The sequence below is a fragment of the Falco naumanni genome, chromosome 11 (genome assembly GCF_017639655.2).
Source record: "Falco naumanni isolate bFalNau1 chromosome 11, bFalNau1.pat, whole genome shotgun sequence".
NCBI classification, from domain to species: Eukaryota; Metazoa; Chordata; class Aves; order Falconiformes; family Falconidae; genus Falco; species Falco naumanni.
Genome location: NC_054064.1, coordinates 35279963 through 35305408, shown reverse-complemented (window position 1 = coordinate 35305408; position 25446 = coordinate 35279963). Strand labels below are relative to the sequence as shown.

The 25446-nt window shown below is 44.2% G+C and overlaps 3 protein-coding genes across 4 annotated transcripts in view; 2 read left to right on the top strand and 1 right to left on the bottom strand.

Annotated features, from left to right (window-relative positions):
* Positions 1-1247: 1247 nt before the first annotated feature.
* On the bottom strand, positions 1248-10129 carry TYW3 (tRNA-yW synthesizing protein 3 homolog). Of its 2 annotated transcripts, XM_040611221.1 has the most exons (7): positions 9910-10129; positions 9533-9613; positions 8635-8697; positions 4829-4927; positions 3937-4008; positions 3500-3633; positions 1248-2721 (listed from the first exon to the last, which is right to left on the bottom strand). In XM_040611221.1, exons 1-7 carry the CDS (start codon positions 10081-10083, stop codon positions 2499-2501), a joined length of 846 nt encoding a protein of 281 aa, XP_040467155.1. In that variant the 5' UTR covers positions 10084-10129; the 3' UTR covers positions 1248-2498. The 2 variants fall into 2 exon arrangements, with proteins under 2 accessions (XP_040467155.1, XP_040467157.1); XM_040611223.1 differs by lacking the exon at positions 8635-8697 and having other exon boundaries at positions 9910-10127.
* A 2001-nt stretch (positions 10130-12130) lies between these two features.
* Positions 12131-19494, top strand: CRYZ (crystallin zeta). Its single transcript, XM_040611220.1, has 8 exons — positions 12131-12255; positions 12566-12718; positions 14355-14518; positions 15337-15388; positions 17458-17607; positions 17713-17814; positions 17908-18003; positions 18264-19494. Exons 1-8 carry the CDS (start codon positions 12145-12147, stop codon positions 18423-18425), a joined length of 990 nt encoding a protein of 329 aa, XP_040467154.1. The 5' UTR covers positions 12131-12144; the 3' UTR covers positions 18426-19494.
* Positions 19495-24019: 4525 nt separating this feature from the next.
* ERICH3 (glutamate rich 3) overlaps positions 24020-25446 on the top strand; it is a 41719-nt gene continuing 40292 nt past the window's right edge. Inside the window, exon 1 of the mRNA XM_040610892.1 lies at positions 24020-24173. Within this exon, the coding sequence (XP_040466826.1) occupies positions 24154-24173 (20 nt within the window). The 5' untranslated portion in view covers positions 24020-24153. The remainder of the gene's footprint in view (positions 24174-25446) is intronic.

Genomic DNA, 25446 nt, shown 5'->3' with positions numbered 1-25446 from the left:
CCCCCCGCGCCCGTTCCAGCGGCGCTGCGGGACGGGAACGCAGGGAAGGCGTGTGCGTCCCCAGGATGCGGCGCTGGAATTAGCGTGTCTGCCGGCACGGAAAAGCGGTTTCACAATTAAACCGTCAGTTTGTTGTTTGTTAACGTTAGGATTCTTCTTCTTCAAAAGAATCTAATTACAGTAACTACAAAACTTGATTACAGCGTTATTTGAGGAAAGTAATTATATTTTTTTTGATAAAAATTCAACTGGTTTTGAGAAAAATATTCACCCCCCTGCTTTTAAAAGCAACAACTGCCACCTCCGCACACAAAAGCTGCCCACTGGGGCAGTGAGGAGGCACCTGGGGTGATGCTGGGACCCCCACCAGCAGGGATGGGGAGGGGGACAGCCAGCCAGCAGCTTTGCCGGGGGCACTGGCCTGCAGGATCCAGCCACCCCTTTGTGCTGAAGCAGATGTTGCTCCTTGTTGATGGAGCTCTGAGGCTTCAGTTCAGCTCCATGCAAAGAAACAGTTGTGCCTCAGGATGGGAAGGAAGCAGTATGAAAACTCACCGTGGCAAAGGCCTGGGGCAGGCACGAGCCATGTCCCCACACCCCGAGGAGCTGCTGTCGCTTTGGCCTCTGTGGGGACCCTCGGCTGCTCCCCCGCTGCGTGCGCAGCTGTCTGATCCCTGCTTTGCTCACCCACATTCCCGCTGCCATGGCCCCACTGTGTCCATGCGACATGCTCTGATCCCACCAGGCAGCTGGCACTTGCTGCACACCTCCCAGCAAGCAGCTTCATTGGCACCGGAAACAATCCCCACATGGGCTCAGTTAGAATTAAACGAGGATCAGTCCACCCAGATGCACGAGGTCTGAAACAGCATACACAGCGCACTACTTCGGAAGGTTTCTTGTGGTATTTCATCATCTTACACACTTCGTCATCTCATGAGCTGATGTTCTTTAATCTTCAAAACTTTTCACCAGTGCCTCTCCCCCTCCATGAAGGAGAAAAACAGTACAGCCTGCTCTTCCTGCTATTCGCTTAATTTGTGCTTGCAGCCAACAGTCAAGGACAGCGTCAGCCACTTGGCATTTCACTTGACACAACTGCAACCTTCTGGCATGGACAGAAATGTGTTGGCCTCTCACTTTCCCATGCCCTGACTGGGCTCTGAGGTCTTTCAAGTGACCAGCAACAGTATGAAAGCAAGCACACCAAACTACTCAAGCTGCAAGTTAAAACACAAACAAGCAACTCAAAAGGTGCAAGTTTTTTTTTTTTTTTGAATGCCTGCTACTGGAAACGTAGCCTAACAGATATTTCAGAATCTATTTAAAGCCACCAATTACTTTTCCTGTTGGCTGCCACTTAGTATATAAAATTTTTACAGGGGAATTAAAATGATCCCAAGACACAGGCTTATGTAATGGAAACAATGACAACTCCCTACCTGTATGAAATGGGAGTTTCAGAGTTTCAAATAAACCATGTCCTTTAGTCACGGTCTTGCTTTGCAGTGATAGCGATCACCCCGTCATAGAGGGAAGGGCTCACAATTCACTGTTGCTAAGGTTTGCAAATTAACCATTTTTCTGAAAAATACAGTATGGAGCGACTACTCCAGTGGTACAATACAAGAATGCATGAATTACTCCACTGGTTCATATTTAACACTGATGGCACGTCAGTGTTCACAGCCTGGTAAGAGAGCCTGTTACTGTGTGCTTCGGTTGACTTTCTGCCCAACAGCCGGACCTGAGGCTGGGTGCTGGCCGCACAGAACAATACGCGAGTGAGCTAACGAACTGTCAGCGTACAGAGCTGGCTAAAAGATACAAAGAAAAATAACGCTTAATGGCCGCTGGCCGAGGGAAGCAGAACACACGAACACCATGGGGCTGGAGCCTGCAACACAGCGCAGTGCAGGAAAACAGCATCAACCCTGCTGCCCAGAGCAACACTCGGGACGGACCCTGAAGCTGGCACAGAGCAGCATGTAGCTTCTGCTTTCCTATTCTAACCCCGCACCAGGCACTGCTCTTCAGCTGACCAGTATGTGGTTCTGAAAGGGCCATCTGTGTTGGTGCACACTGTTGTGCGGAGGTCATACAGGCATTAAAAACCTTCATGGATATTAACTCGGTTTTAAAGAGTTTCTCTGCTCTGCAAAAATCAGAAGGCCAAAACCCAGCACTGGGAACTGAAATGCTTCCATGGAGAACATGGCTGAAGGCTGTAGCAGTTATTTTTGTGATAACTGATGGACAGAGTAAAAGATTGTTAAATCAACAGTGCTGTTAAAAAAACCTGACAACCCAAAATATTCTAAGGGTTTGTTCTCTCTGCTTCTGTGGCACTAAACCTGTTTGCAATTCTGTTTAATTACCTTTTTTTCTGGTAAATGTCCATGAGAGTGTTGCTACCTAGAAAAGAGTAGTATTTATATCTCTTACAAAGAGCATTACAATTATTATTCAGTTTGCCATTTGCTTTCAAATGCCTTAGTCTATATCAGGATTTCAGCAAAAATACCAAGACTGCTTTCTGTATCATCCTCGGGCTCCAATGCTTCATTGTGATCCTTTGGAGAGGTATGTACGTCTTGTTCTTGAATGGTCTTTCTCTTTCTTCTGCGAACGTACACAGCGCGACTTTTCGCTGTCTCCTCAGACGGTGAGTTGTTTGCACTCACGGCAGTTTTCAAAGCTAACTCTAAGCGTTTGTAGAATCTAGAAGGAAACAATTGTGTAGTTGTTATTTTTGTAGGTTTGCTCAGGATCTGCTACTCTGAGAAATTAATGCTTTTGTAACATAAAACATGCTAAGAGAAGAAAATTGTTACTAATGTTGAAATATTCTAGCTGATACTGGACGAAAAATTAGAAATATCAGCACATGTCCTTGTGTATGCCATGTCACTTCTCTCTGTAATGTTTGTATGTTAGAAATCAATTAGTGGATATACTCATGTGCCATTAAGACCCTGGTATCAGGTTAAATGTTTGATGAATGATGGCGTTAATGATCAGATGGACTGCAACTATTAGCAATTACTTTTAACAAACAGGGAGATATTTTAAATGTGGACATATAGCAAGAAACTGGTCTTAGTACATGTAGGTGTCTCTCCAGAGTCCTTTTCATCCTCGTGCACTTTTGGATCTTCTGCCTGTTCTGTTCCTCAGTTGGATACAAAGGTAAAGACCCAAAGTTCATGTCACCTTCCACCACCTTCATAAATCATCAGTTTTGGAAACTATACAAAGCATTTAGTGGATTAAAGTGTGCACTGTGATCTAAATACTTCTGAAATGGTTACTGTCGTAGAATAGCAAATGCTGTTATCATTGGAAAAAGAAACTTAAGCCCCATTCAGTAACAAAGAGTCTGCAAATTATAGGTTTTCACTTAAAAAGTGTATAGTCTTCGGAGCTCAAAAAATTAATTTAAATTCCATTTCACACTTTGGGGGGGTTGTCTGGTTTGTGTTGGTGTAATCTTACAAACCTGTCAATCCTTCTTATGTTTTCTTCCATTTTCTGATTAGCTACGTGTATCAGAAATTCAATATATTCTTCAGAGACCATCAATTTCCCCTTGTGGCTCAATGGAACTTCTAAGCAATGAGTGCTCCGGACAGCCTAAGAATACACACACAGAGATGAGTTTATCTAGAATAATTATTTTCATTTTATGAAGGTGATTTAAATAAATTTTAATATGGGGAGTTCATTACAGAAAAAAAACCAACCCAAACCAATCCCACTTATCCACACAACTGGTTCGTTTGCTGTCAAAGCAGAAGGGTGTTTCTTTGCTACAGTGTGCCCTGTGACAGCTGTCTATCACATTACAATTTAGATCTTGGCTCGTAAAAAAATCAAGGTTAAGAGTAATGATATGATTTTGTTACGTTTCTTACAGGGGAGTAGGAAAGTCCTTACCATTGTAATTTTTCCTCCTCTGCCAACTGTAATACCAGAGTTCCTGAACCCAGATTCAATAGCCACTGAATGCTGTGGAACAAATAAATGCCTTAAATAGGTCTTATACACTTTCACAGAGCAACAAACAATTACGGATGGGTTGCAATGCAACTTACAATTTCAGTGTTGCAAAAAAACTTCTTCAAAGCCATCTCCCCAAATTAATGCAGTAATAATTACATTGAAATGCTTTTAAGATCAAGCCCACGCAGCATCACAAATCGCAGCTGTTTTTTCAAAGAACCACAGTCAATCTTGGTTGTCTAATCTTAGCCCGTTAGTGCAGGCAGGACATTAACGTCTCTCTGGGTGCTGTACTATTTTATCTTGAAGAGCTGGTAACCATATAGACAGTTGTGCAATACTTTTATAGCTAAAAGTACAGCAGTACTATAAAAGAAACTAACCACCTCTCTTTTTACATTAATAAAGGAACAAACCCATCACACGTTACTCTCCAGAATAATTCTGGAAAAGCAGAAGGCAAAAGTACCACACAATTAGTTGAAACACTGGAGCCAAATGATATCTAAAATACCCCTTCGCTTTCAGCCAATGAAAGCAGCCCCAGCTCACTGGGATTTTTTTTTTTACCAGGCAACCTGCTTCAGCTCGAAGACTGAACTGTATTCAAGTAATTTTGTTTCCTAAAAAGTACAGCAAAACCTCTATCAAGTTTAAAGCTGTATTTTCTTCATCAGCTTACTTTTACTACCCTAGTTACTAAACATACAGCACATTTGGGACTATTCTTAAGTGCTAATGCTTACTCAGGAGCCAATACTGTTACTTCTACAGCAAGGAATATAACGGAACAGCAGCGTAACATTGTTGCTTCATGTAATTTTACCAGAAGCTGTGCATCTTGCAGCTCTTGACATAGCACATGAAGAACAAATGGTTCAAACTTCAGCACAATGTCGCCAGTGGCTTTCTCTAGTGCTTTCATCTGGAAAATACACCAAAATATTTATATTAATACTGCAAGTGTGTACTGTTAAAAAAAAGAAAATAATAGCTAGTCGGTGTGAAACAAGCACTGAAAATGCAGCAAATGAGTTCCACGCAATCAGGTTTGTTCATCTGCTTCTGATTTTTCATTGCTCGTAATACACAAAAATTCCATGGATTTCCATGATACTGTTTACATAACTGATTAGGTTTGATAGAAATTAATCACAAGATGGACTTTAAAAACTTGGAAAAGTGTGCTTGCCTGTTTATTTCTTTGTACATTCAAACAAATCTATACAGTTAGTACAGCATTGGAAGAGGACTGCCTTATTGCAGTCACGTGCAAACTGAGTAGGTTTGGGTTGGTTTTTTTGTTTGGTTAGTTTTTTTAAACTGTTCTTTAAAATCAGAAGCACTTTAAGTACATTCCCTAACTTCAGGAAACTTTATGGGGTTCAGCATGTTAAATTCATGGCCTAACATACTTGATCACATTCTAATCTTAGTTTAAATAATAATGTGTAGCCCTATGTAAGAGTTGTAAAGATAAAAAAAAAATCAGGGGTTGAAATTAGAGGATAAAACCCACAAAACAAGTAAAAAAAAAGAAAAAGTAGTAACGTCATAATTATAAAATTCAAGAAATTACCTTCAGACCCCTCAGTTCTGCTAGAAGGCTGAGATGCTAGTGGCAATTTTTCCTGGATTTGTGAGCGTGGAGAAAGCTATGTAATAGTAAGCCATGCAGAATGTTATAACAACTCTACTTTTCTATGCTATCTTTATGCAGAGAAATCTTAAGAGCCAATATTACCTTCCTCCATTCAGAAAGGTTGCTTTGAGGCAGTTATATTACTTATTTCATTGTATGATTATTTAATCATAAGCACTGCTTGCCCCCCCCTTCTTGTCTGCCTTCGCTTCCTTAATTCATAGCACAAAAAAAATTTGCTATGTTAACTTGGGAAATTTCAGCTATTTTCCCATACTTCGGTGTTTTGTCTAGCCCTTCTCATCTTTTTTGTAAAATGAAAATATTAAATAAAACCTCCAGGAAATAATCAAATTCATATGCTTTTTAAAGACAGGATGGCATAAAAGAAAACTGCTGAAGTAACACTCTCTCGTCCTTTCCTTTAAACACTGAAAGGTATTTAAATGTATTTAAGCAGCATGTCCTCCATAAATGTTCTTGTTTTAAGTTGAAAGGGAGGTCTTTCTGCATGGATAAGTTTGAAATTTGTGTGCCAGATTAAAAAAAAAAAAACCACAACAAAAAAAGCCCAAGCAACACAGCTGATGAGAACAAGAAACAATCAACACTGCATAATGCAGTGTTGTACAGAAATACCTAAGGTAACTTATTTAACATTTGCTTGGGTCTGGAAATGAGTTGTGTTGACACAGTGCTCCACTGAGGTGAATTCACCCTGCCCCGAGAGTGTGCTAGCATGGTCAGCTTCCTTATGCAAAGCTGGGCTCTGCAGAGTTTGCATGGTTTCTCCTCGTGCTCAGTGTGCCGCTGGCTCGGTCTGGGTGGATTTCAGCAGAACACACATCCACGCAGCAGTCCGTCAGCACTCACGGTGCCCAACGCCAGCTGGGACCCGCCACGGGCCTGTGTGTCCCCCTTCAGACACATTTCCGTGACCTCTTTTCAGACATCCTCCCACGTCTGAGAACTCCGTTCGAGCCATCTGAGCAGCAGAGGGTCCTGCTGCAACAAAATGGTCTGTGTCCACTGTGGCTGGAAGCCAAGCCAGACAGACTTGTCTCTGAGACAAGCATTGTAACAGAGAACACAATATGAGTGCATGTGATATTGGTGAGGGTGTTTTTAAGGGTTTCTGTTACTCTGAAAAGGCAAAGTAATTTAGCAGATACCCTAGAGGTAGCTTTTCAGTGGGAATACAACTAGTTAAGAAAGTCATACCAACTGAAATAATCTATGCATGTTAGCACCACCCCAAAGCTGTCTTACAATACTTGTATCCTTAAAAAGCTTATTAACAGAACGAAGTATTTTCAGTAGAGGGTTTTTTATTATCTTACTGTGTCTAAGTAATTAATTTCCTGCAAACTCAATTTAACAGGGAAATACTGAAAGCCATTTTCTATTAAGTCCAAGAAGTCTGAGGCCCAAGATTTGCTCCCAGTGAAGCTGATGGGAAAAAACAGCCAACGGGAATAGGATTAGGCCCCTCACCTCTGAAGAGTTGGTCTAACGGCTCTTATGAAATGACAGAAAGTACCTGCCTGTGCTATCTAAAAAAGCTCACACTAATGAACCCCCCCCGTTGCAAACACTGGAGCCAAAGCAGAGAACAACTGACTGTTACATGACTAACCACGGCAGCACGTTCATGCAACGCAGAACACGGCCCTTTATCTGGAAAGGGTGTACCTTGGGGTACAGCGAATGCATTCACTGCAGCGCTGCACCACTGCAGCCACGTCACCCACTCAGGCACGAGTTGGTGTGGTAAGGGCAGTGCACAGCCCCACTGCATGTGGCAAAACCTGCTCACGAGAGAGGGATGCACTGACACTCAAGCTAGATGCTTGGAAGGTTTGCCAGCAGTACACCAACCCAGCAGCTGACGGAACATGATATGGGTCCGGGTGGGCAGAACTATGTGCACACAGGTCCTGGTGGAAGCGAACGCTCTGCACACGCACGTCTTAAAAGTATTAAATGGCAGCTGGCCAAACGTACGTTCAAAAATCCAGAGACGAAGGTGGTTGAGATCTGCACCAATCGTGTACAAGGAAACAAGTATACCAGTTCAGTTTTACTCTATTGTGTAATAACAAGGTTATATTTGTGTCGTATCAATAACCTTGCAAAGTACTGCGTAATAAATGATGCCTTTTCTCTAAGCATTGGGAGGATAAAGGGATAAAAATAAATTACAAAACAAATATCCTATGTTCGTATTGTTTGGGTTAATATCTGCAGTGAGGTCAAATGATCTGACAGCCGAAATGCACAACACACAGCGTACAAGATCCTGACTTCCCTTCTCATCTCCTAAATACTGCACTAGCAAAGCTTTATTACACATTAGAGTACAGTAATTTCAAAATTAATCAAACACTTTTTTCTTACATTTTCAACTCATGTATAAAAAAAACAAAAAAACATCTACCTGTTAAAGGGAACAAGAAAAAAAATATCAGAGTATTTCTTCTCATAAGAAGAGTCAGCAACAACCTGCTGTGTCCTACTCAGCCTCAAATTTGCTAATGGAAATTTCAGCAAGCTCTGCTTTGCTAGAACAAATACTAATGAAGGCAAATATTTTGGAGTAGATTTTTTTTGTACATGTCTGAGAATGCATGCATGCGGTAAAGTGAGCTATGAACTGAATGAGAGAATTCTGTCCTTGTAACTGCTTCTTTTTTTGGGACAGGCAAAGCAAAGAGATGTACGCAAAGAGCAGACTATTTTTGAAGGCATACCAGAAACCCTCCCTTCTCTATTTTTTTCAATTTCAGTGGATTTTAAGATACTAAATTAAAATGCAGTATTAGAGATTCACCGTTAGACTAGTTCCAGATGTCTGTACATAAAAGGCTGTTAGTACAGCAAGCTGGAGTCAAGATTGTTAAATTAAAGACAGGTTTTTTTAACTCAAGACAGTTTAACTGACTTGAAGGAGTTACTATATACAAAGCGAATGTGCTCACTGGCATGCTTACCTGAACACATCTACATTTAAGGGAAACAAAAGAATTCACTTTGGTTGCTTCTGGAACTGCTGACTAAACCAAGAAAGCAAGAACGGCCACAGCTTATGAAACAGTTAATGAACACAACACAAAATATTTCTTAATTACCATTACTGTGTCAACGTGCATGTCGGGCTCTAACTGCTGGAGAATGGGATAAGGGCCACATCATCCTGCATCTGTGTCCTGCAGGTATGTTGCTGCTTGAGTAAGCGCCACCTCGGATGCTGCCTGGCACAGAACTTTTACGAGGCAAATGCCTAGCATCGTACAGCAATTGTTTATGGCGTTAACAAGGAATATATGGCTTTCATCAGCACTGTCTGCTAATGCCTAGGTCACTGCTGTCCAAAGACCAAGCGAGTATACTCTACAGAAATTAAGCTTATTTTACTTAATAGTAAGACAGGATAGGATAGTAAAATAGTATACTTAATAAAAGATAGGATAGGGAGCTTTTAAAATCAAATCTAGTCTCTGGTCGATACCTTGCCAGCAATCTAAGAAGAAGGAAAAACAAAGAGCAGATAAAAACTGCACAAATGAAAAATGCCTTGTTATACTAACAGTAAGCCTTCAGGAAAGGAAGAACACTTGCTTAGAAAAGCGCTGTTTCTGCTTACTTGGAATAAGGAAAGGGCTTTGAAAAAGTAGGTTTTTGAAAAAGAAGGTCTTAGACCTTCAAAACAGGTCTTAAGAATTTACCAAGTAAAAAACCTAAAGAGAAGTTTATTTTGAAATTAAGAGTGTCAACTCATTTCAGTACCGGGAACGAAACCCAAACATTTCTTTGCGTTTCACACGACATTTTGCGTTCCGATAACACGAGGAGCACCGCGGGGCACGGCGGCCGCACCGCACCGCTTACCACATCGGCTTTGCCGCAGGCGTCGTGCGCGACCATGAGCCATCCGCAGTGTTTCTTCTGGATCCCGCAGCCGCCTGGGCCCTGGCAGTGAAGAGAAACGCCTGAGCCCGCGCTACGGGAGGCGGTGGGGGATCTGCTGCGGCCGTGGGAAACGGCCCGGCACAACCAATAGCGGCGCTTCCAAAAGCGCCCGTTCTCCGAGCGCACCTCGTAACGGCGGCTTAGAGCGGCCTGTCCGCGCCAGCCCAGGGGCACCCCCGGCCCCGCAGCGCCGCCGGGACAGCGAGACCCCAGGGGCCTGCCCGCCGGGCCCGGCCCCCGCCCGCTGCCCCGCACCCCCGGCCCAGCCCGGCCCCCACCGCCGGGCCCGCACTCACCGCCGCGCTGCCCTGCGCCAGCACCAGGCGGCCCGAGCAGGAGCTGGTGGTGCAGAACCGCGCTCGCCCGTTGAGGAGCTGCACGACAGGGGCAGCCCGCTCGTCCAGGCCGCCCTTCCTGCTGGCATCTACCCGTGCCAGGCGCCGCGCCTTCTGCTGCCCGAAGGCCGCCATCAGGGGGCGGCGGCACCGGGCCCCGCGCCGGCCCGACGGCAGCCCGCGAGGGCCAAGCCTCCCCGAGGGGCGGGCGGCCGGGCGGGGCGAGGGACCGCCCCCCGCTGCGCCCGCGCTCCGCCGCCGGCCGGCCCGGGCCCGCGCTGCGCCGCGGAGGTAGGCGGTGGGCGCAGGGGCCGCGGCGGCTGCGGCAGCGGGAGGGGCTCGAGCAGGGCGCGGCGCGGCGCCTCCCGCCGGCGCTGAGGGGACGGGGGCGGCGGTGGTGGGCCCGGGCTGTGTCTCCGCGCCGCGCTTCCCGCCCGAGCGGCCGGTGAGCCTCCCGGGAGCTGGGGCGGGCCCCGCCGGTCCCGCTGCGCCCAGGCCTGCGGCGGGGGCCCGGACTCCGTTTCCCGAGCGGCCCGGCGCCCGGGCTGCCGGCGGCGCCCAGAGGCGGCGGAGGCCCCGAGCCGGCGGGAGCCCGCCCTGGCGCCCTGCGGCTTGGCCCCGCGGCCCGCCCGGCCCGCTCCCCGCCTGCCTGGGGCCGCGCCTCAGGCGCCAGGCGGGGCCGGCTGCGAGGCGGAGGCGGCCCCAGCCCAGCTCGGTGCCCGCTCGGTGCCGCGCTTGTCCGGCGGGGCCGCTGGGATCGCAGCGGGTCAGCTTTGACTCCCGGGGCCCCCCATCCGCGGGGGGTCTCCAGTGGGGCAGCGCCCGCACCCCGGCCGGCGGGCTGCGGCCCTGCCGCGGGCCCGCTTTCGCCTCCCGTGGCCGCGGCTCGGCCCTATCCCGGCGGCTCGGCCTGTCCCGGCGACTCCGGCCGTGGGGCTGCGCCGGGCCGGGTGTGCCAGCTGTGCGCCCCGTGCCGCGGGGGTGCGCTCGGTTGCCCGAAGGCCTCGTGCTGCGGGGTCGTTTGTTAAAATCTGCATCGCCGGTTTTTTCAGAGCAGGCGAGAGGCTGCCGTGTAATTGGGTTTATTACTGCTGCGTATAGAAGTGACCTGTACTGCGGAGTTACTTGGCAGCGTAGATTGTTTGTCATGACCTTTTGTCAAGGGAGGCCTTAGCAGTGTATGACCCTGCGACCAGTACTCTTCCTGATTCAAACAGGTAACCAAGGGTGCGAAGCCTTACAGACTGTATCAGTTAAGAGAAAAGAAAAAAAAAAAAAGCGATTAAGTCAAGTACATTTAAAAGCTGTAATCATCTTTGGGAAAAAAACTGCCTCTGGCTACAACCCTGAAGTTCTTCAGCTGGAGCTGGCCAAAAGCCTGATCTCTTGATGTCTTTAAGGTGCCCATCTGCTGTCCTGTGATTAACCGCTGAGTATCCAGTGAAGCTCTCTGGAGTCCGTCAAGATTCCTGAAAGAACCGTGTGTAGCTGTTGTGTAGGCAGTGTTTTGATAGAATACTTCACAGATGAGTGTAGTTGGAGTAGCTTAATGTGTTGATAAATCATTATCACTTCCGTTAGTGCATATGGAGCTGTGGGCTGCAGCAGTTGAGGGCTATGGTTGATGGTCTCTGTTACATATGGCAGCAGTGGTGAAATGCAGCTGGAACTAGGGACTGGAATCTTGAATGCCTGCACTTTTTTTCCTGGATTGTTTTAATATCTTATGGTATCTTGGGTTTTTGATAACTGATTGTAGTTTTTTGTCGCTTTTTTTTACATACAGGGTTCATAGTAAGCAGGAGCAGTGACTGGAATCTCACTTGGCTAGGTTACCCAGTCAGCTAATGTACGACAGGCTGTTTTGCCAGTCAGTGTTTTTCCCCAGAGTACTGTACGTGTCTGTGTATGTCATATCAGTGCCGTGTTCACAGGAGCTGCTCTAGAAATACTTCACAGATAAATTATTTGCATGTGATTCTCTTAAAATCCATAAACTCCTGCAAATGGTAGTTAATTTTCTGCCTTTTGCATATTTGGGGAAAAAAACCCCAGAACTAAACAAATACACCCCCCACCCCAGTTTAAATCAGCAGTGAGGCTGTTTGATTTCTTTATTTTGAAGATGCAGAATAAATTATGAAGGCAATACGATATTACTGTGGTTTCCTCCCCTCCCCAGGTATTCTGATCGCTATGGCAGCCACAAGAAATGTGATGAGAGCTGTCAGAGTTTTTGAATTTGGTGGCCCTGAAGTACTTAAGCTCCAGTCAGATGTCTTAATTCCTGATCCAAAGGAAAATCAGGTATATATGAGTTCTGCAAACTGAAATCATGATGTTGAATGATAATAGGTAAACTTACAACAGAATGAAGCATACAAAATAAAATTTTTTCGTCGCTGTGTTCATACTACCTGAGATGTCACAGTTTAACAAATGTGAGCTTTTTACAGTTACATGGGCTACATATTCCATATAAAGGATTTCCTGAAAATAGTTTCAGTTCAATGCTGAATTTTTGCCGACTCTGTTTAAGAATTTAGTTAAAATGACATGATGCTGTGCGGGTTCTAAATCTTTTTAATTAACGCTTAAGAAGCATCTTTTCTTTTAGGTGTTAATTAAGGTCCATGCCTGTGGGGTAAATCCTGTTGAGACATATATTCGTTCTGGAAGTTATGCTAGAAAACCAGCTTTACCCTATACTCCTGGCTCAGATGTGGCTGGTGTAATAGAAGATGTTGGGGAACATGTGACTGTATTCAAGGTATTTATGCATTGAGTTTTAATTCATTATTTATTGTATCTTCTTTGTGTGATTGCTATACTGCTGTTCCTGTTTTTATTGCTTATAATCATGTAAGCTGCTTGGGGCAGGGGGTGGGAATCATCTTCATTGACTGGTAACAGCAACATCCTATTGGCAATCCAGTCTGCAGACTTAACTGTAGGGAAATCTGATGCTGTTGAGCTGCAAGAGTTAAAAGGTCTCAGAAGAGGCACTTCAGTTTGTCTGCTTAAGCAATGATGTCAGGTGTACAGAAGTTGTGGTTCAGAAGAATTTTATGGCATTACAGAAATATTTGAACGTGGGTGCTTCCTGTTTGAGGTAAGAATTTCATGCAGAAGTGAAAAAAATTCTGTACAGTTTTTGTTTTTTTAAAATGGAAATAGCTTTTATTTTGCTGACTTAACAGAGCCCCACAACTTACATATTTGTTGTTAAAACTCTTCAGATATTTTATTACTCTGGTCTAGTAATTTTACTTAGATTTTCTCAGGAGGGAAGTGCTGGAACAGGAGAAGACTTACTGGTTTGCTAAAAGGTATCTTTGAAATCTATTTAAAACCTGTTCTTCCTTTCAAGTCATTAGACTGCTGGTCTCAAACATAAAAATTGTAGTTAAAATTGTGTTGGAATTTCCTCATTTGGGATTTACATAACCTAATCTCTCATCTCTCCCAAAATAGTTATCTCAGGGGAGAAGGATCATGTTTATTCATATTTTCTATTTAGTAGTTTGCTATATCTGCTATGTGTGCTTTTTGTTTCTTACGGAAATTGTGATGCTCTTGGCTTGAATGAAGAAGAGAGATGGGATCAATATGTGCCACAGACACACATCCTGAAAATGCCGAGTAGCCAAGCTCACCCATTTGCATACTCATAATGCTTGAGAAACAGCTATGCTGATATGCAGCTCTCTGCACAGTAGTTAATACCCAATGTCTGTAAACCAAACTGACGTAGCCCACATGCTGTATTTTTATTGTGATCAACACGCAGACAGTAAAAAGTCAAAGCTCAGTGGCTGCATGTCAGCGGATACTGATGATGTTCTGCAGGTGGGCTTGGACAGTCAACAGGACTGAAGTGCCCAGGCGCGTGCACGTGCAGCATGCTGCCCAGGGTGTGTTCCCTGAATCGCCTGCCGTGTTGCTGGTTTGAGTATTCCCTGCTGAACAACGGCAGCAATATTTAGTTGCCTTAGGGTGTATTAAGAGCATTTCTGTTTTCCATTCTTGAAACAAAAATAATTGAGAAATGTTTCTTCTGTGTTTCTCAAAGCTTTTGAGGTTTTGCATTTGGAATCTGTGGATAGAATTCTTTAGTGTTCAGGTTCATTAAAGGTAATATTAATGAGACAGTAAGTTTGTGCGTTAACACTGTAGAGCGAGGGTTATAATTATGACACTTTCAGTACACAAAATTACAGTTTGTGTTGCATTGATTGTGTGTATCGGCGTTTATAAAAATATTCTCTGTGAAAAACATAACGGGTTGTTTTTAATAGGAGAGCTGTTAGAAATAGCATAAACTTCCGTGAACTGGTGCCTAAGGTATATTAAGGAAAAAATAAGGGCAATGATTGATTTCTCTATTTTATTTCCCTCCTTTCTAGAAAGGTGACAGGGTATTTACCACCAGTACAATCTCTGGAGGATATGCAGATTATGCAGTTGCTGCAGTGAATAGCGTCTTTCCTTTGTCGGATAAACTGGACTTCAGGCAAGGAGCAGCGATTGGAATACCCTACTTCACTGCTTATCGTGCTCTTTTCCAGAAGTAAGGTGCCAATCTAAGTTTGCGCATTTCACTTTTGAATATTTTAAATGCCAAAGTTCATATTTCCATTGTCCTGTAAAATGGGGGGAGATCAATGACTGAGAAATGTTTAAAACACTTAAGTCAAATTTGTTATACTGATGGAATTGTCAGATAATCGTTATTTAGAAGCTAGTGACTGTGTTTTCCTTTTACGTGTTTCCGCTTAAGAGAGCAAACCAGGAAAGGCGCTTCTTCAATAAGTACCAGTAATGAAACCATATAACACTTTTTCAGCTCATTGGTAATTTTAGCTAGGGAGGAAAACCAAGAATAGTTCTAATTTCTTAATTAAATGGACAATGTGCTATAGAGCAGACCCACCTTTCTTCATGATCCTCTCTGCCAGAGACTGCCTCGCTGTGCAGTCCTGTCTGTTGCCATAGGACAGCTTAACATAAAAGCCAGACTTTGCATCAGCTAGGTGAGAGCCTAGGACTGGAAGTCTGGTTTAGTTTGATAGAACAAATGATTAGAACTCGTGGTTTATTTTAAGATCTGTAACAGGTGAACATCTTGAACTGAGGTTCGGTACCAGACTGTTACTTCCTGCTAGTTGCATGTTGACATAATTGTGTATTACTTAAATTCATAGATTATATGGTTTATTTTGCCTCCTTGCTTTCCTAAAGAGGCTGATTATACCTGTTTAGCCATAACATAAATTGGAAGTAATGCTGTGTGAAAGATGAGGTTTGATGTCATTATGTGCAATCTGATACTTAATGATTATATATTGCAATCATAATGCTAAATTTTCTGGGTTTGTTTTCATTCAGAGGGTGTGCCAAAGCAGGGGAAAGTGTGCTAGTACATGGTGCAAGTGGAGGAGTAAGTATTTTGAGAAGGCAAGTTATAAGGAATGCTGCTTTCTGTCCTTGTATCTGCTTTTGCCTGCTTGTCTTTTTATCTGCTTATTATCTGCCTTTTTTTTCCTGCTTTTTTTGTGATACGATTTATGGTTGCATTTATATCAATAAATGGATTAGAAAAATTAGGGTTTTATTTCAGATGCTCTAGGATACATTTTTCTTAGAGCAAACCCTTTTATTCTGAAGAACTATGAAACTGCATGAGTGATTGCTTAAGGTCCCTAATACACAGGGTCACATAGTAAACATACTGCTGCATTTGGAAGTTGGTCCAGAAGCTTTATAACTGGTCTTCCACAGATAAGCTCATAGCAGAAAGCTGTAATTTTAAAATATGTACAAGTTGTTCTCAGTTCTCTGAGAAGTAATCACTGGTGCATAGCAACTCTGCATTTCTGGGATATTTTTACCTATTCTCTGATAGCTAGCAGCACAAGGAGAGATACTGGAATATGTAAATTCATGACTGAATAGTATGTGAAACTGCACATCTCTGTTTTTTTGGTTTTACATGACAAGCTAATTTTAGATTTCTTTCACATAACATTCTAGTTTCTCTCCCACACTCTGCACTTTCTTGCTTCTGCTGATGCACTGAACAGCTGCTATAAATGGGCAAAGTTTCCTTAATTGTTTGGTAGACAGCAAAAAGATGCATTCAGATCTTATTCTGATGTACTAGAATGACATTCAGCATCATAGCCTTTTTTTTTTTTATTATAAACTAAACATAGTGTTTCTATTCTTACTTATTTTATATGTTTCTTGAAAAGATACATTGCTTTTCATTTACAGAAGCATGTAATGCAAGTCTCTTGTTCTGTGGACTTGTAACCTTTTTTGCAGGAATATTTGTAAAAGCAGCGAGATGTGTGTAGGGATGAAGCACATGCTGAAGAGAAAAGGCAGTTTGTGCTGCATCTTTGTTTTTTTTCAAATATGCTGACTTCCATAATAATTCTTTAAAAATTGCCTTCTTTTGACTTTTTCTCTGAAAATCAGTCTGGCCATGAAGCATTTTAATTAATGGTGTGGGTTTTTTTTAAATATAGTTGAAAACTGACGATGTACTATTGAGAGAACGTCACATTTGGCAAACAGTTTGGGTAGATCCTGGCCAGACAGAGGGTCATGGTAGATTTTTTTGAGAAGCCTGTCCATTTATTTTGTGTGTTATTCATAATGCAAATGTAGATAGCAGAACCACAGAATGGAGTTTATATGGTCGTCTTTGTGTGTGTGTTTGTGTCGTGTCCTGTCCTGTCCCCCCGAAATCATGCATAACTTAATGTATCCTGGTGGAGGTATCCAGCTGTATGGCCGGTACAGTGGGCTGCTGAACCCGTAGCCTCAGGAAGCAGATCAGTGGGGACTGAACCCCAGGGAGGCATTGTACGTGTCAGCTTTTTCCTCATTTTGCTTTCGCATTCTGTTGCTGCCACACAAAGCAAAACGAGGAGATGGCATTGGCATGTCTTGAGTGATTATTGGCTCCAGCATCAGGTTTTTATGGAGGCATCCCTCACCTCTCAACATCCTCTGAAGTGCAAAGCTGTTATGAGATGCTGAGAACTTGGTTTCTAAAGATATCATCTAATCCATTTGTGAAAGGTGCAAAAGCAGTGTTAATAAAATTTGTACTTGCAGATTTTCTTTGCAGTATATAATGCTGGTATCAGTATCAGGTGATTCTGGGAGGGATTTTCTTGGCTTTGTATCAAATATATATGGCCCAACTTTAACAGATAGACAGCATTCTTCATGGATTTATATCAAATGCTGATAGTTATTAAAAAAACCCACAGAACTTTACTATGTCTCTGTAAATTCTTTTCTTTTTTTAAAGACTATTAGGTGACCTTTAAGAGCCAAATTACTTATTATGGCTAAAAAACCATATGTTACCAGGCCAACTTTTTAAATATGTAAGTTACAAGTTGCTGGTAGAATATATAAAATTTAAGATGCTAAGAAAGAGAAAAAAATGCTTTGCTTTTTTCCTTTTTTGCTTTTCTTTTTGACCCTCAGGTGGGAATAGCAACATGTCAGATTGCGAGAGCTTGTGGTTTAAAGGTTTTGGGTACAGCAGGAACTGAGGAAGGCATGAACGTGGTTCTAAGAAATGGCGCTCACCAAGCATTCAATCACAGAGAAGCTAATTACATTGATAAAATTAAGGTAAGCAGGTATTTACAGTTTATTATTTATCTGTAGCATATGAAATAAACAGTCATACCCAAGCACTAATTGGAGTGATTTAAATAAATATTATGTCCTGTCTAGGAATACACAGGGATGCAAGGAGTTGATATAATAATAGAAATGCTCTCTAACATCAATCTTGCCACTGACTTGCAACTGTTGTCCTGTGCAGGAAGGGTTATGGTAAGTTTTGCTTGTCACTGACTTCAGTTTGTGCATTTAGCCGCACAATTCAACAGTTACAACTTGAACTATCTTTTAACTGGTTTGTAACAGGTTGTGGGCTGTAGAGGTCCTATTGAGATAAATCCAAGAGACACTATGAGTAAAGAATCTAGCATAATTGGAGTCAGTCTGTTTCTTGCAACTGAGGTAAGAAACATTTCTATTTTAAAGAATGTCTTGTTGACTTACTAACACCTCTCTATTTCCAGTTAAAATCATTTGTAGGGATGAAAGCATAATTTCACTGTAGCTAACTTGTTTTTTCATTCCTTTATGTTTTGATTTAATCTCAGAACATCATGAAATATTTTGGGTTGGGAAATTTGGTTAAACGCTGGGATAAATAGTCAATGCTTTTCTAAAAATGTTATCTACCTTGTGGTAAATGCTGTCTTTTTTACATGCAGGAGGAGAAGCATGAATGTGCAACAGTACTCCTTGATGGCATAGAAGCTGGCTGGCTGAAACCCACTGTAGGCTCTGAATATCCGCTGGAGAAAGTAGTTAAGGCTCATGAAGACATTATTCATAGCAGTGGTGCTCGAGGAAAGATGGTGCTCCTTCCATAAAGTATTTTTCCAATTATTTTGTAGCTGTTCAAACTGCACCTTTGCTTATGTGAGTCATTGAATGTATGTTATAAAACACACTTTTGATCAGGTTTCACAGAACGTAGCAAATGCTAACTGACATAAATTATCAATCTGTTTCCTTTTTGTAGTAAGCAGAGTTGCATATACTTTAAAGTAATTTTTGTAGCTTTTTTGACTGATGAAGAAATAATTCTTTTCTGCTTTTGTGGCCTTGTGATGCAGGGGAAACTTAAGACAGAATTTGATAACATGCTGTATGTGATGTTACAGTGAAGCCACTGTAGGTAGTGCAAAATGAAGCCTGCTTTTTAAAGAGATACACAGATGCATATAATGAACAATACACATATAACTATGACTTTGTAAATTCCTTAGCCACAACATTTGTCTCATTCTTCTTTTGTCACATAATTGACTTGGAATAAAAGCTTTCACTGCCAAAATAGTTGACTTTCCAGCTCAAAAGATGGCCAGAGAATCTCTCGGATATGGACTGCTTGGAAGCAGAGGCAGTTTCCTTTTGCTATGGCTAACTTAGTACCTGATGTGGAAGTGTCCCAGTTAATCCATAGAGACCGTAACTCTGAAGCTGCATGCTAGTATTTGTTACTTTGCAACTGATTGTATTGGCAGAAGCTGCTGATTCCTTGGTTGTAAATGGTTGGGTAGTGAGGACTTAAATTCTTTCTGTGACCTTTATTAAATTTAATGTCACCTGAATCCCTGGCTACAATGAGGAGAAAAGAGAGCCCTGCGCTGCTTTCATGAGTACTTAGAATTTATGTTACTTCATAAACGAATGTGTATGTGTTCTTGACTTGTTCCAAATACAATCCAATTAAGGAAGGACAATTTCTTTGATAAGTTGACAGCTTTTACACTCAAAATACCATTTGGTATTACAGGCACTTCCTTTCAATAATATAACTCTGTAATGAGCAGTGAAGTCATCACTTGCAGAAGAGTTTTCTCAGCTTCAAGGGTTAGCTTTTCTGCTCCTTTGAGGAAAAGTGATTCCTTACTAAAAAGAAACTTTTTAGAAGTATCTTTGTCTGTGAAGGTTACTTGCTTTTTAACATTTGGTCTGGATTCTTTTGGTATCATACTGTCATAAATCAGCACACGTTCTCTGAATCCATATACAGTTTCCTCAGGGTGGTAACTTCAGCACACTACCATTTTCCAAGTTGTGATTTTTTTCCTGAACAGACATTAATTTCTACTGACGTTTTGCTTAATCTAAACTAAGAAAATAATTGGTGAAATCATTTGAAATGTCTGGATTTCTCCTCTGTTTGTCATCCCTTGTTAAAAGGTAAGACAGGGCCCCGCAATCTGTCTCTTTGTAAGCTTCTTGATCAGACCTTAATGTTTTGTTTTAGTACTTATTCCACTGCGATCGTTCTGTGTGTGGTTGGGAGAAATCAAATCCTGACACACTACTTGTCTCTAGAACCTGAAATTGGTTAGTTGTTTTACCTGTATGTCCTCTACAAACAATTGGCTCCTTTCAGAAAATTGGATACTGTGTTGAACTCTTGCTGACATTCAAGCATTTGAGTGTCTTTCATTGTACTTGGCAGACATATTTAAAACAAAACCCCATGCCTGATCTCTGTTTTTGCGTGGTGGGTTGGTTTAGCTTTTTTTTTTTGGTTTGGTTTGGTTTTGGGTTTTTTTTTGTGTGGGTGGTGGTTTTTTGTTTGCTTGTTTGGTTGTGCTTTTTTTTAGAGTAGTTGGAATTGAAATATTTTCCCAGCTTACAGGCATGTTAGTATACAAATACTAGGTATACTAAAAAGTGTGGAAGAAAATTGTTGACTTATTTACACAGAAAACATTGCAGGTGATAGCATCTGTCACCTGTAAGGTTCTCCTTCTTGCTAAGTGACTTACCCTTGTAGGAGACCAGGGACAGCTGGATCATTACAACTGATGCAGTGCCAGCTTCTTTAAAACCTGTCTCGGAAAATATCCAGTCTTTCTGCTTGATTTTTCTCTTGTGCATAGCTATGCAAAGAGATGTAAAATACTTGCTTGCAAATGAGATAATATGGCTTTACTTCCTTCCACTCTCCAAGTGCAGTCCTAACAGACCTGGAAGTGGGTCTAGACATTAATAGTTCTGGACTTCATGTGGTCGTCCCCAACAGCCATGTCCCTTGTGCTGTCACTGCTAAATGGATGAAAGTATTTTGGCACCTTGTTAATGGCAAGTTGATTGTTTACTATAAGTGGGTGGAAATTGATAGAAGATTTTCTTTAGAGCTCTAGCAAAAAGACATTTTTTTGTGCTGTTGTAGTTGATTTGAGTAACAGTGGTGTAAGTGCAGAATCATAGAATGGTTTGGGTTGGAAGGGACCTTCACTCCAACCTCCTTGCTGCGGGCAGGGCCATCTTTCACTAAGCCCAGTCCAACCTGACCTTGAACACTTCCAGGGATGGGGCATTCACAGCTTCTCTGGGCAGCCTGTGCCAGTGCCTCACTGCCCTCTTTGTGTAAGAGTCCTTCCTTAGGTCCAGCCTAAACCTGGCCCGTTTCTATTTACAACCATTGCCCTTACTAAAAAGTCCATCTCCATCTTTCTTATAAGCCCCATTACTGGCAGGCTGCTACGAGGTCTCCCTGGAGCCTTCTCTTCTCCACACTGAACAGCCCCTGCACTCCCAGCCTTGCCTCACAGCAGAAGTGATTGTTGAGTATGTCTGCATTTTCCAGGTCGGTTGTCACCAGCTCTCCTGTCTTACTTACTGTGGGTGGTACATTTTCTTTATTCTTCCTTTTCTGGCCAACATATCCATAAAGGCTTGTATCGTTCTTTGCATCCTTCACCAAATTCAGCTCCAGCTGTGCCTTAGCTTTCCTAATACCATCTCTACAAATCTGGGGCAGTGTCCCTGTAATTCTCCCCCGGATACCCATAGAATTATGTGTGTTCACACTATAAATCTAGCTAGCACAGTTAATGAGACTATTGGTAACCATTCTTTGCCCAGTTGCATGCTGTTTTCTAATTTGAGAGAATTTTTGAGATAATTTGTGAGATAAATAATAAACATAGATATTTTTTCTAAATAGGTATATTTATTAATCTTTTCCATTTTCTAAATTTTAAAATTCTCACACTAGCACTCACTTTTGGCTGAGCTATCAATGATAGGAAAGACTGGTGTCAGATCTGTTTGGGGCATCTGTCTTTCAGTCTGTAGTCGGTCCCTGTATGTCACATGCTGCATAGGAGTGGGGAGCTGCGTTTCTTTTTGAAGGTTTATGAATGATTAATCTAGTGTTAAGTGATCTGGGTAGCTAGTTTCTTAGCTGATTATTCAGGTAAAAGATACTGATTATTCCTATTCATTTAGGTAGAATGCAGTCTGAAGCAGTGATGGCATGTAGGGAATCTGCAATTCGGCTTGACAGCACTGTTAGAAAAAACAAAATACCTCTTAAGAGTAATGGTTAGCAATGGATATGATTATGGAGATGATGTGCATATAAAAATACACATGTTCCTTATACAGTGTATGTTTTAAGTATTTAATTCCTTTTAATTTGGCCTTTGGTCAGGGGGTATTATATGAATGAGAGGCTTATGATTTACAGTGGCTCTTTTCTTGCTTAGTGCTGCCTCTGCTTTGTGGCCAGTGTTTCGAGACGAAGTTCAGCGCAGTTTTCTTGTACACATCACTGCTGTTAACACGGGCACTGTTTGTTACGGGGTTTCTCACCAGAAGGTGTCAGAGTAGTTCTTCCATTTTTATTGCATTGCAGCCTGCTCTCTACAATGGTAACCCAGCAGAATAAACCAGCATAGTTTAGACTGCTTTGTGAAGAAACGGAATATAACATTTAATTCTTTTGTCCATTTTTTGATGTATTGTACTAATGGAAGGGGAAGTTTTATTCACGCTACTTTTTCCAAAATTAGAAGTAATGACGTAGCACTGAAGACAAAGTGCAGGAGGGAGTGAGGAAGCTGTAGTGGGTGCACTCAGGCTGTGGGCAGAAGATAGGTACTCGAGAGGCCTGGGTTGTGCTGCTGGTATTGTACAGAAAACAGGGTTGGGCTCCAGCTGTAGCAGTGTAAGATCTTGTCACTGCCATGGTGATGAAGGTGGGGGGCATTGATTTGCCCATGACTCAGTTACAGGAGTCCAAGCCTTGCATATTACTGCAACCCACCTCCACTGTGATCTGCAAGGGAGGAATGGTGGAGGTGTGCATGGCTGTTTCAGGCTGTGTTCTCTGCTGCAGACACTGATGTTCAGTGGTGGGCAATTAATCTTGGCTAGGTAACTTCTTCAGCTGTTGCAGCTGAAGTCCTTCCAGATGCTATTTGGTCATGTTTGTGGCTAATCTTTCAGGTGTATCTGATCTGTGCAAGCCACCCATCTAGAGAATGTCAACCTAGGGAATTGGTTGATTCAGCTCTCCTTTTGGGACATGCCATCCCTTCGGCAGAGCGAAGAAGAATGGAGGAATCGATTGAGGATCATAGACAATTGAATTAGGCAGACTAATTCTGGCAGGTTGTTTATTTTTTAGTAACTTGTCCTGATTTAGCCACCGGATGGGGTTTCTGAAGCAGTGGTTCCCAGTGGTAACCTGCTTAGTGCTGCCTGGGTGGTGGGACAGGTTGTCCAGGCTCTTGCTTTTGTGCTGGCCTTTGCCTGCACAGGTGAGGTTTGAGGTTCAGAGCGTGCGGTTGTGTACACATGCCACGGTCTGGAAGCTGCTGCTATACATGTTTCTGAAATAGAAAAGCGTGGAATTATTCTGAAAAGCAGCTGCTATTTGTTGATCTCATTGTACTTAAATAAATGCTGCCTAAGCTTTCTAGTCACGAAGAGTATCCCCTCTCCATTGTAATCATGCGGTCCCTGTGTATTCCTGACTTTGTGTGCTATGGCATGATACAATAAATTAGTGAGACTTTAATGACAGGGTTGGGAAGGTAAAAAATCAAGAGGATATTGATGTTCTTGATAGTTGCTTTCATCACAAAAGACAAGTCGGTATTGTGCGTGGGTAGTTCCTGACACACAAGACCTGGGGGCAGTGGACTTCCTTCAGCTCTTCGGAGCAGGTGCCTCAGCGCGGGAGGCTGCCCCTGCCCCCGGGCACCGGAGGTCTGCGCTCCTGCTGCTGCACTACCTGTGTGTTTGTGCTTCTACTGGAGCTCACAAGGAGTGAAGGAATAAAGGAAAAAGAGGAGCACGGAAGGATGATTGAATCTCCTTTATTCAAGTAAATCTAGAGACCACTGAAATGCGTGCTTTGGGGCCTTGTGTCATTTGTACTGGAGGATGGATGTTTGAAACAATTGTGCATCTCGTCTCACGGTGCTGTATTTTTCAGTTTGTAGATCTGTGTTGTACCAAAAAGACCTTATTCATTGCCTGCCCCCACCCCCTTTTTTTTTCCTCTTTTCCCCTCTTTTTTTCCCTTCCGCTTTGCCTTTCCTTTCCCCGGGAGCTTGCAGCCGCCGCAGGGCACAAAGCGTGCGGCCGCCTGCTCGGCCGGGGCCGGGCGCTGCGGCGGGGCGGCCCCCCGCGGCCTCAGTGCCGACCGGCCCCTCCTGAAGGGCCGGGCGCGGCGCGGCCGCCATTGGCGGCGGGAGCCCCGCCCGGCCCGGAGCGTCCCCGCCGTGTCCAGGCGACGGGCGGGCCGCGGGCCGTACCGGTCTCCTCGGCGCCGGCGCCATGAGCGGTCCGCGGCCGGGGTGAGTGGGGCCGGGGGGCGGCGGGGCGCAGGGTCTGGCCGCCCCGGCCTTCGGAGCTAGGTGTTTAACATTTAATTGGCTGCGCCGCTGGCAGGTGACGACCGATCGCGTTATTCTGTGCCGGGGACGGAGGCGCCGGGCCGCGGGCTCGGGGCGCCCGGGCGGGGCGGTGGCGGGCGGCGGGGCAGGGCCCTTCGGGCTCCCGTCGGCCTGCGGCGTGTTGCGCGAGGCGGGAACCTGCGGCGCGGTTCGGCCGGGGCAGCACCTTCGCACAGCGCCGTGCGTGAGAATCTGTGGTGAGGGCTCGTACGGAGCTGCAGGCGAGGCACTTGAAACCTTCTCCTGCGAGGTTGCCTCACTCAGGTTACCGTGCAAGGGGCTTCGGGAGCCCGGACGGCATTTGTTAATTCATTTTTTGGGAAACGGTTATGCCGTGGCTGTGTTTACCTCACAGGTATTTGAAGAAATACCTTTGGTCTGCATCTGACGCAGAAAACGGCGAGAGTTACAGAGCTGTGGCTTACGAAGAGCTTGCTGAGGTGGCCAGGGAGGGGCCAGCACCTGTGGGTTTGCGGCTGCCCCTCGCTCGTTCCCTTCTGGCAGCCCTCAGACAGCAGTAGCCCGGTGCAGCGGCCCAGCGAGCCGCGGGCTCACACAGGAATTCACTCTGGAAGAGACCGCGGGAGGTCTCCAGCTCGATCTGCTCGAAGGGTCAGCTCTGAGATCAGGCCAGGTTACTTCCTCCAGACAGATCCCCCAAACCTCTGAGGGTGGGAACAGCACCCCTGCGCCTCCCCCGCTGCCTGGCCCTCCTTGTGAGGGAAGCGCTTTTGTCATCGCTGCCTCAGCCCTTCTCCTTTCCACTTGTGCCCGTCATCCCTCCTCTGGCTTCGTCCTTGCCGCATCCCTGGGCCCTGACAGGTCCCCGTGGGGCCCTGGAGCTGCTGAGCAAACTCTGGCAGCTGCTCCTCACACACATGCTCCAGTCCTGCCATCCCCAGGGTTGCCCGCTGCTCGCTCGGCTGCATCCATGGCTTCCATGGGCTGGGCCCCAGAAAGGGACACAGTGGTGCACATGGGGCCTAGCGGGTGCCAAGGAAAGCGGATGATGGCTTCCCTCATTCTACTGCCTGTGCCCCTCTTACTTCAGCCTCAGATGCTGCTGGCACTCCTCGCTGCCTGGCTGGCTGATGCTCAGCTCGTGCTTCCCAGGGCCAGCTGGGCCTTTCCAGCAGAGCTGCTGCCCACCCCGGCTGCCTCCAGCCTCTGCTGT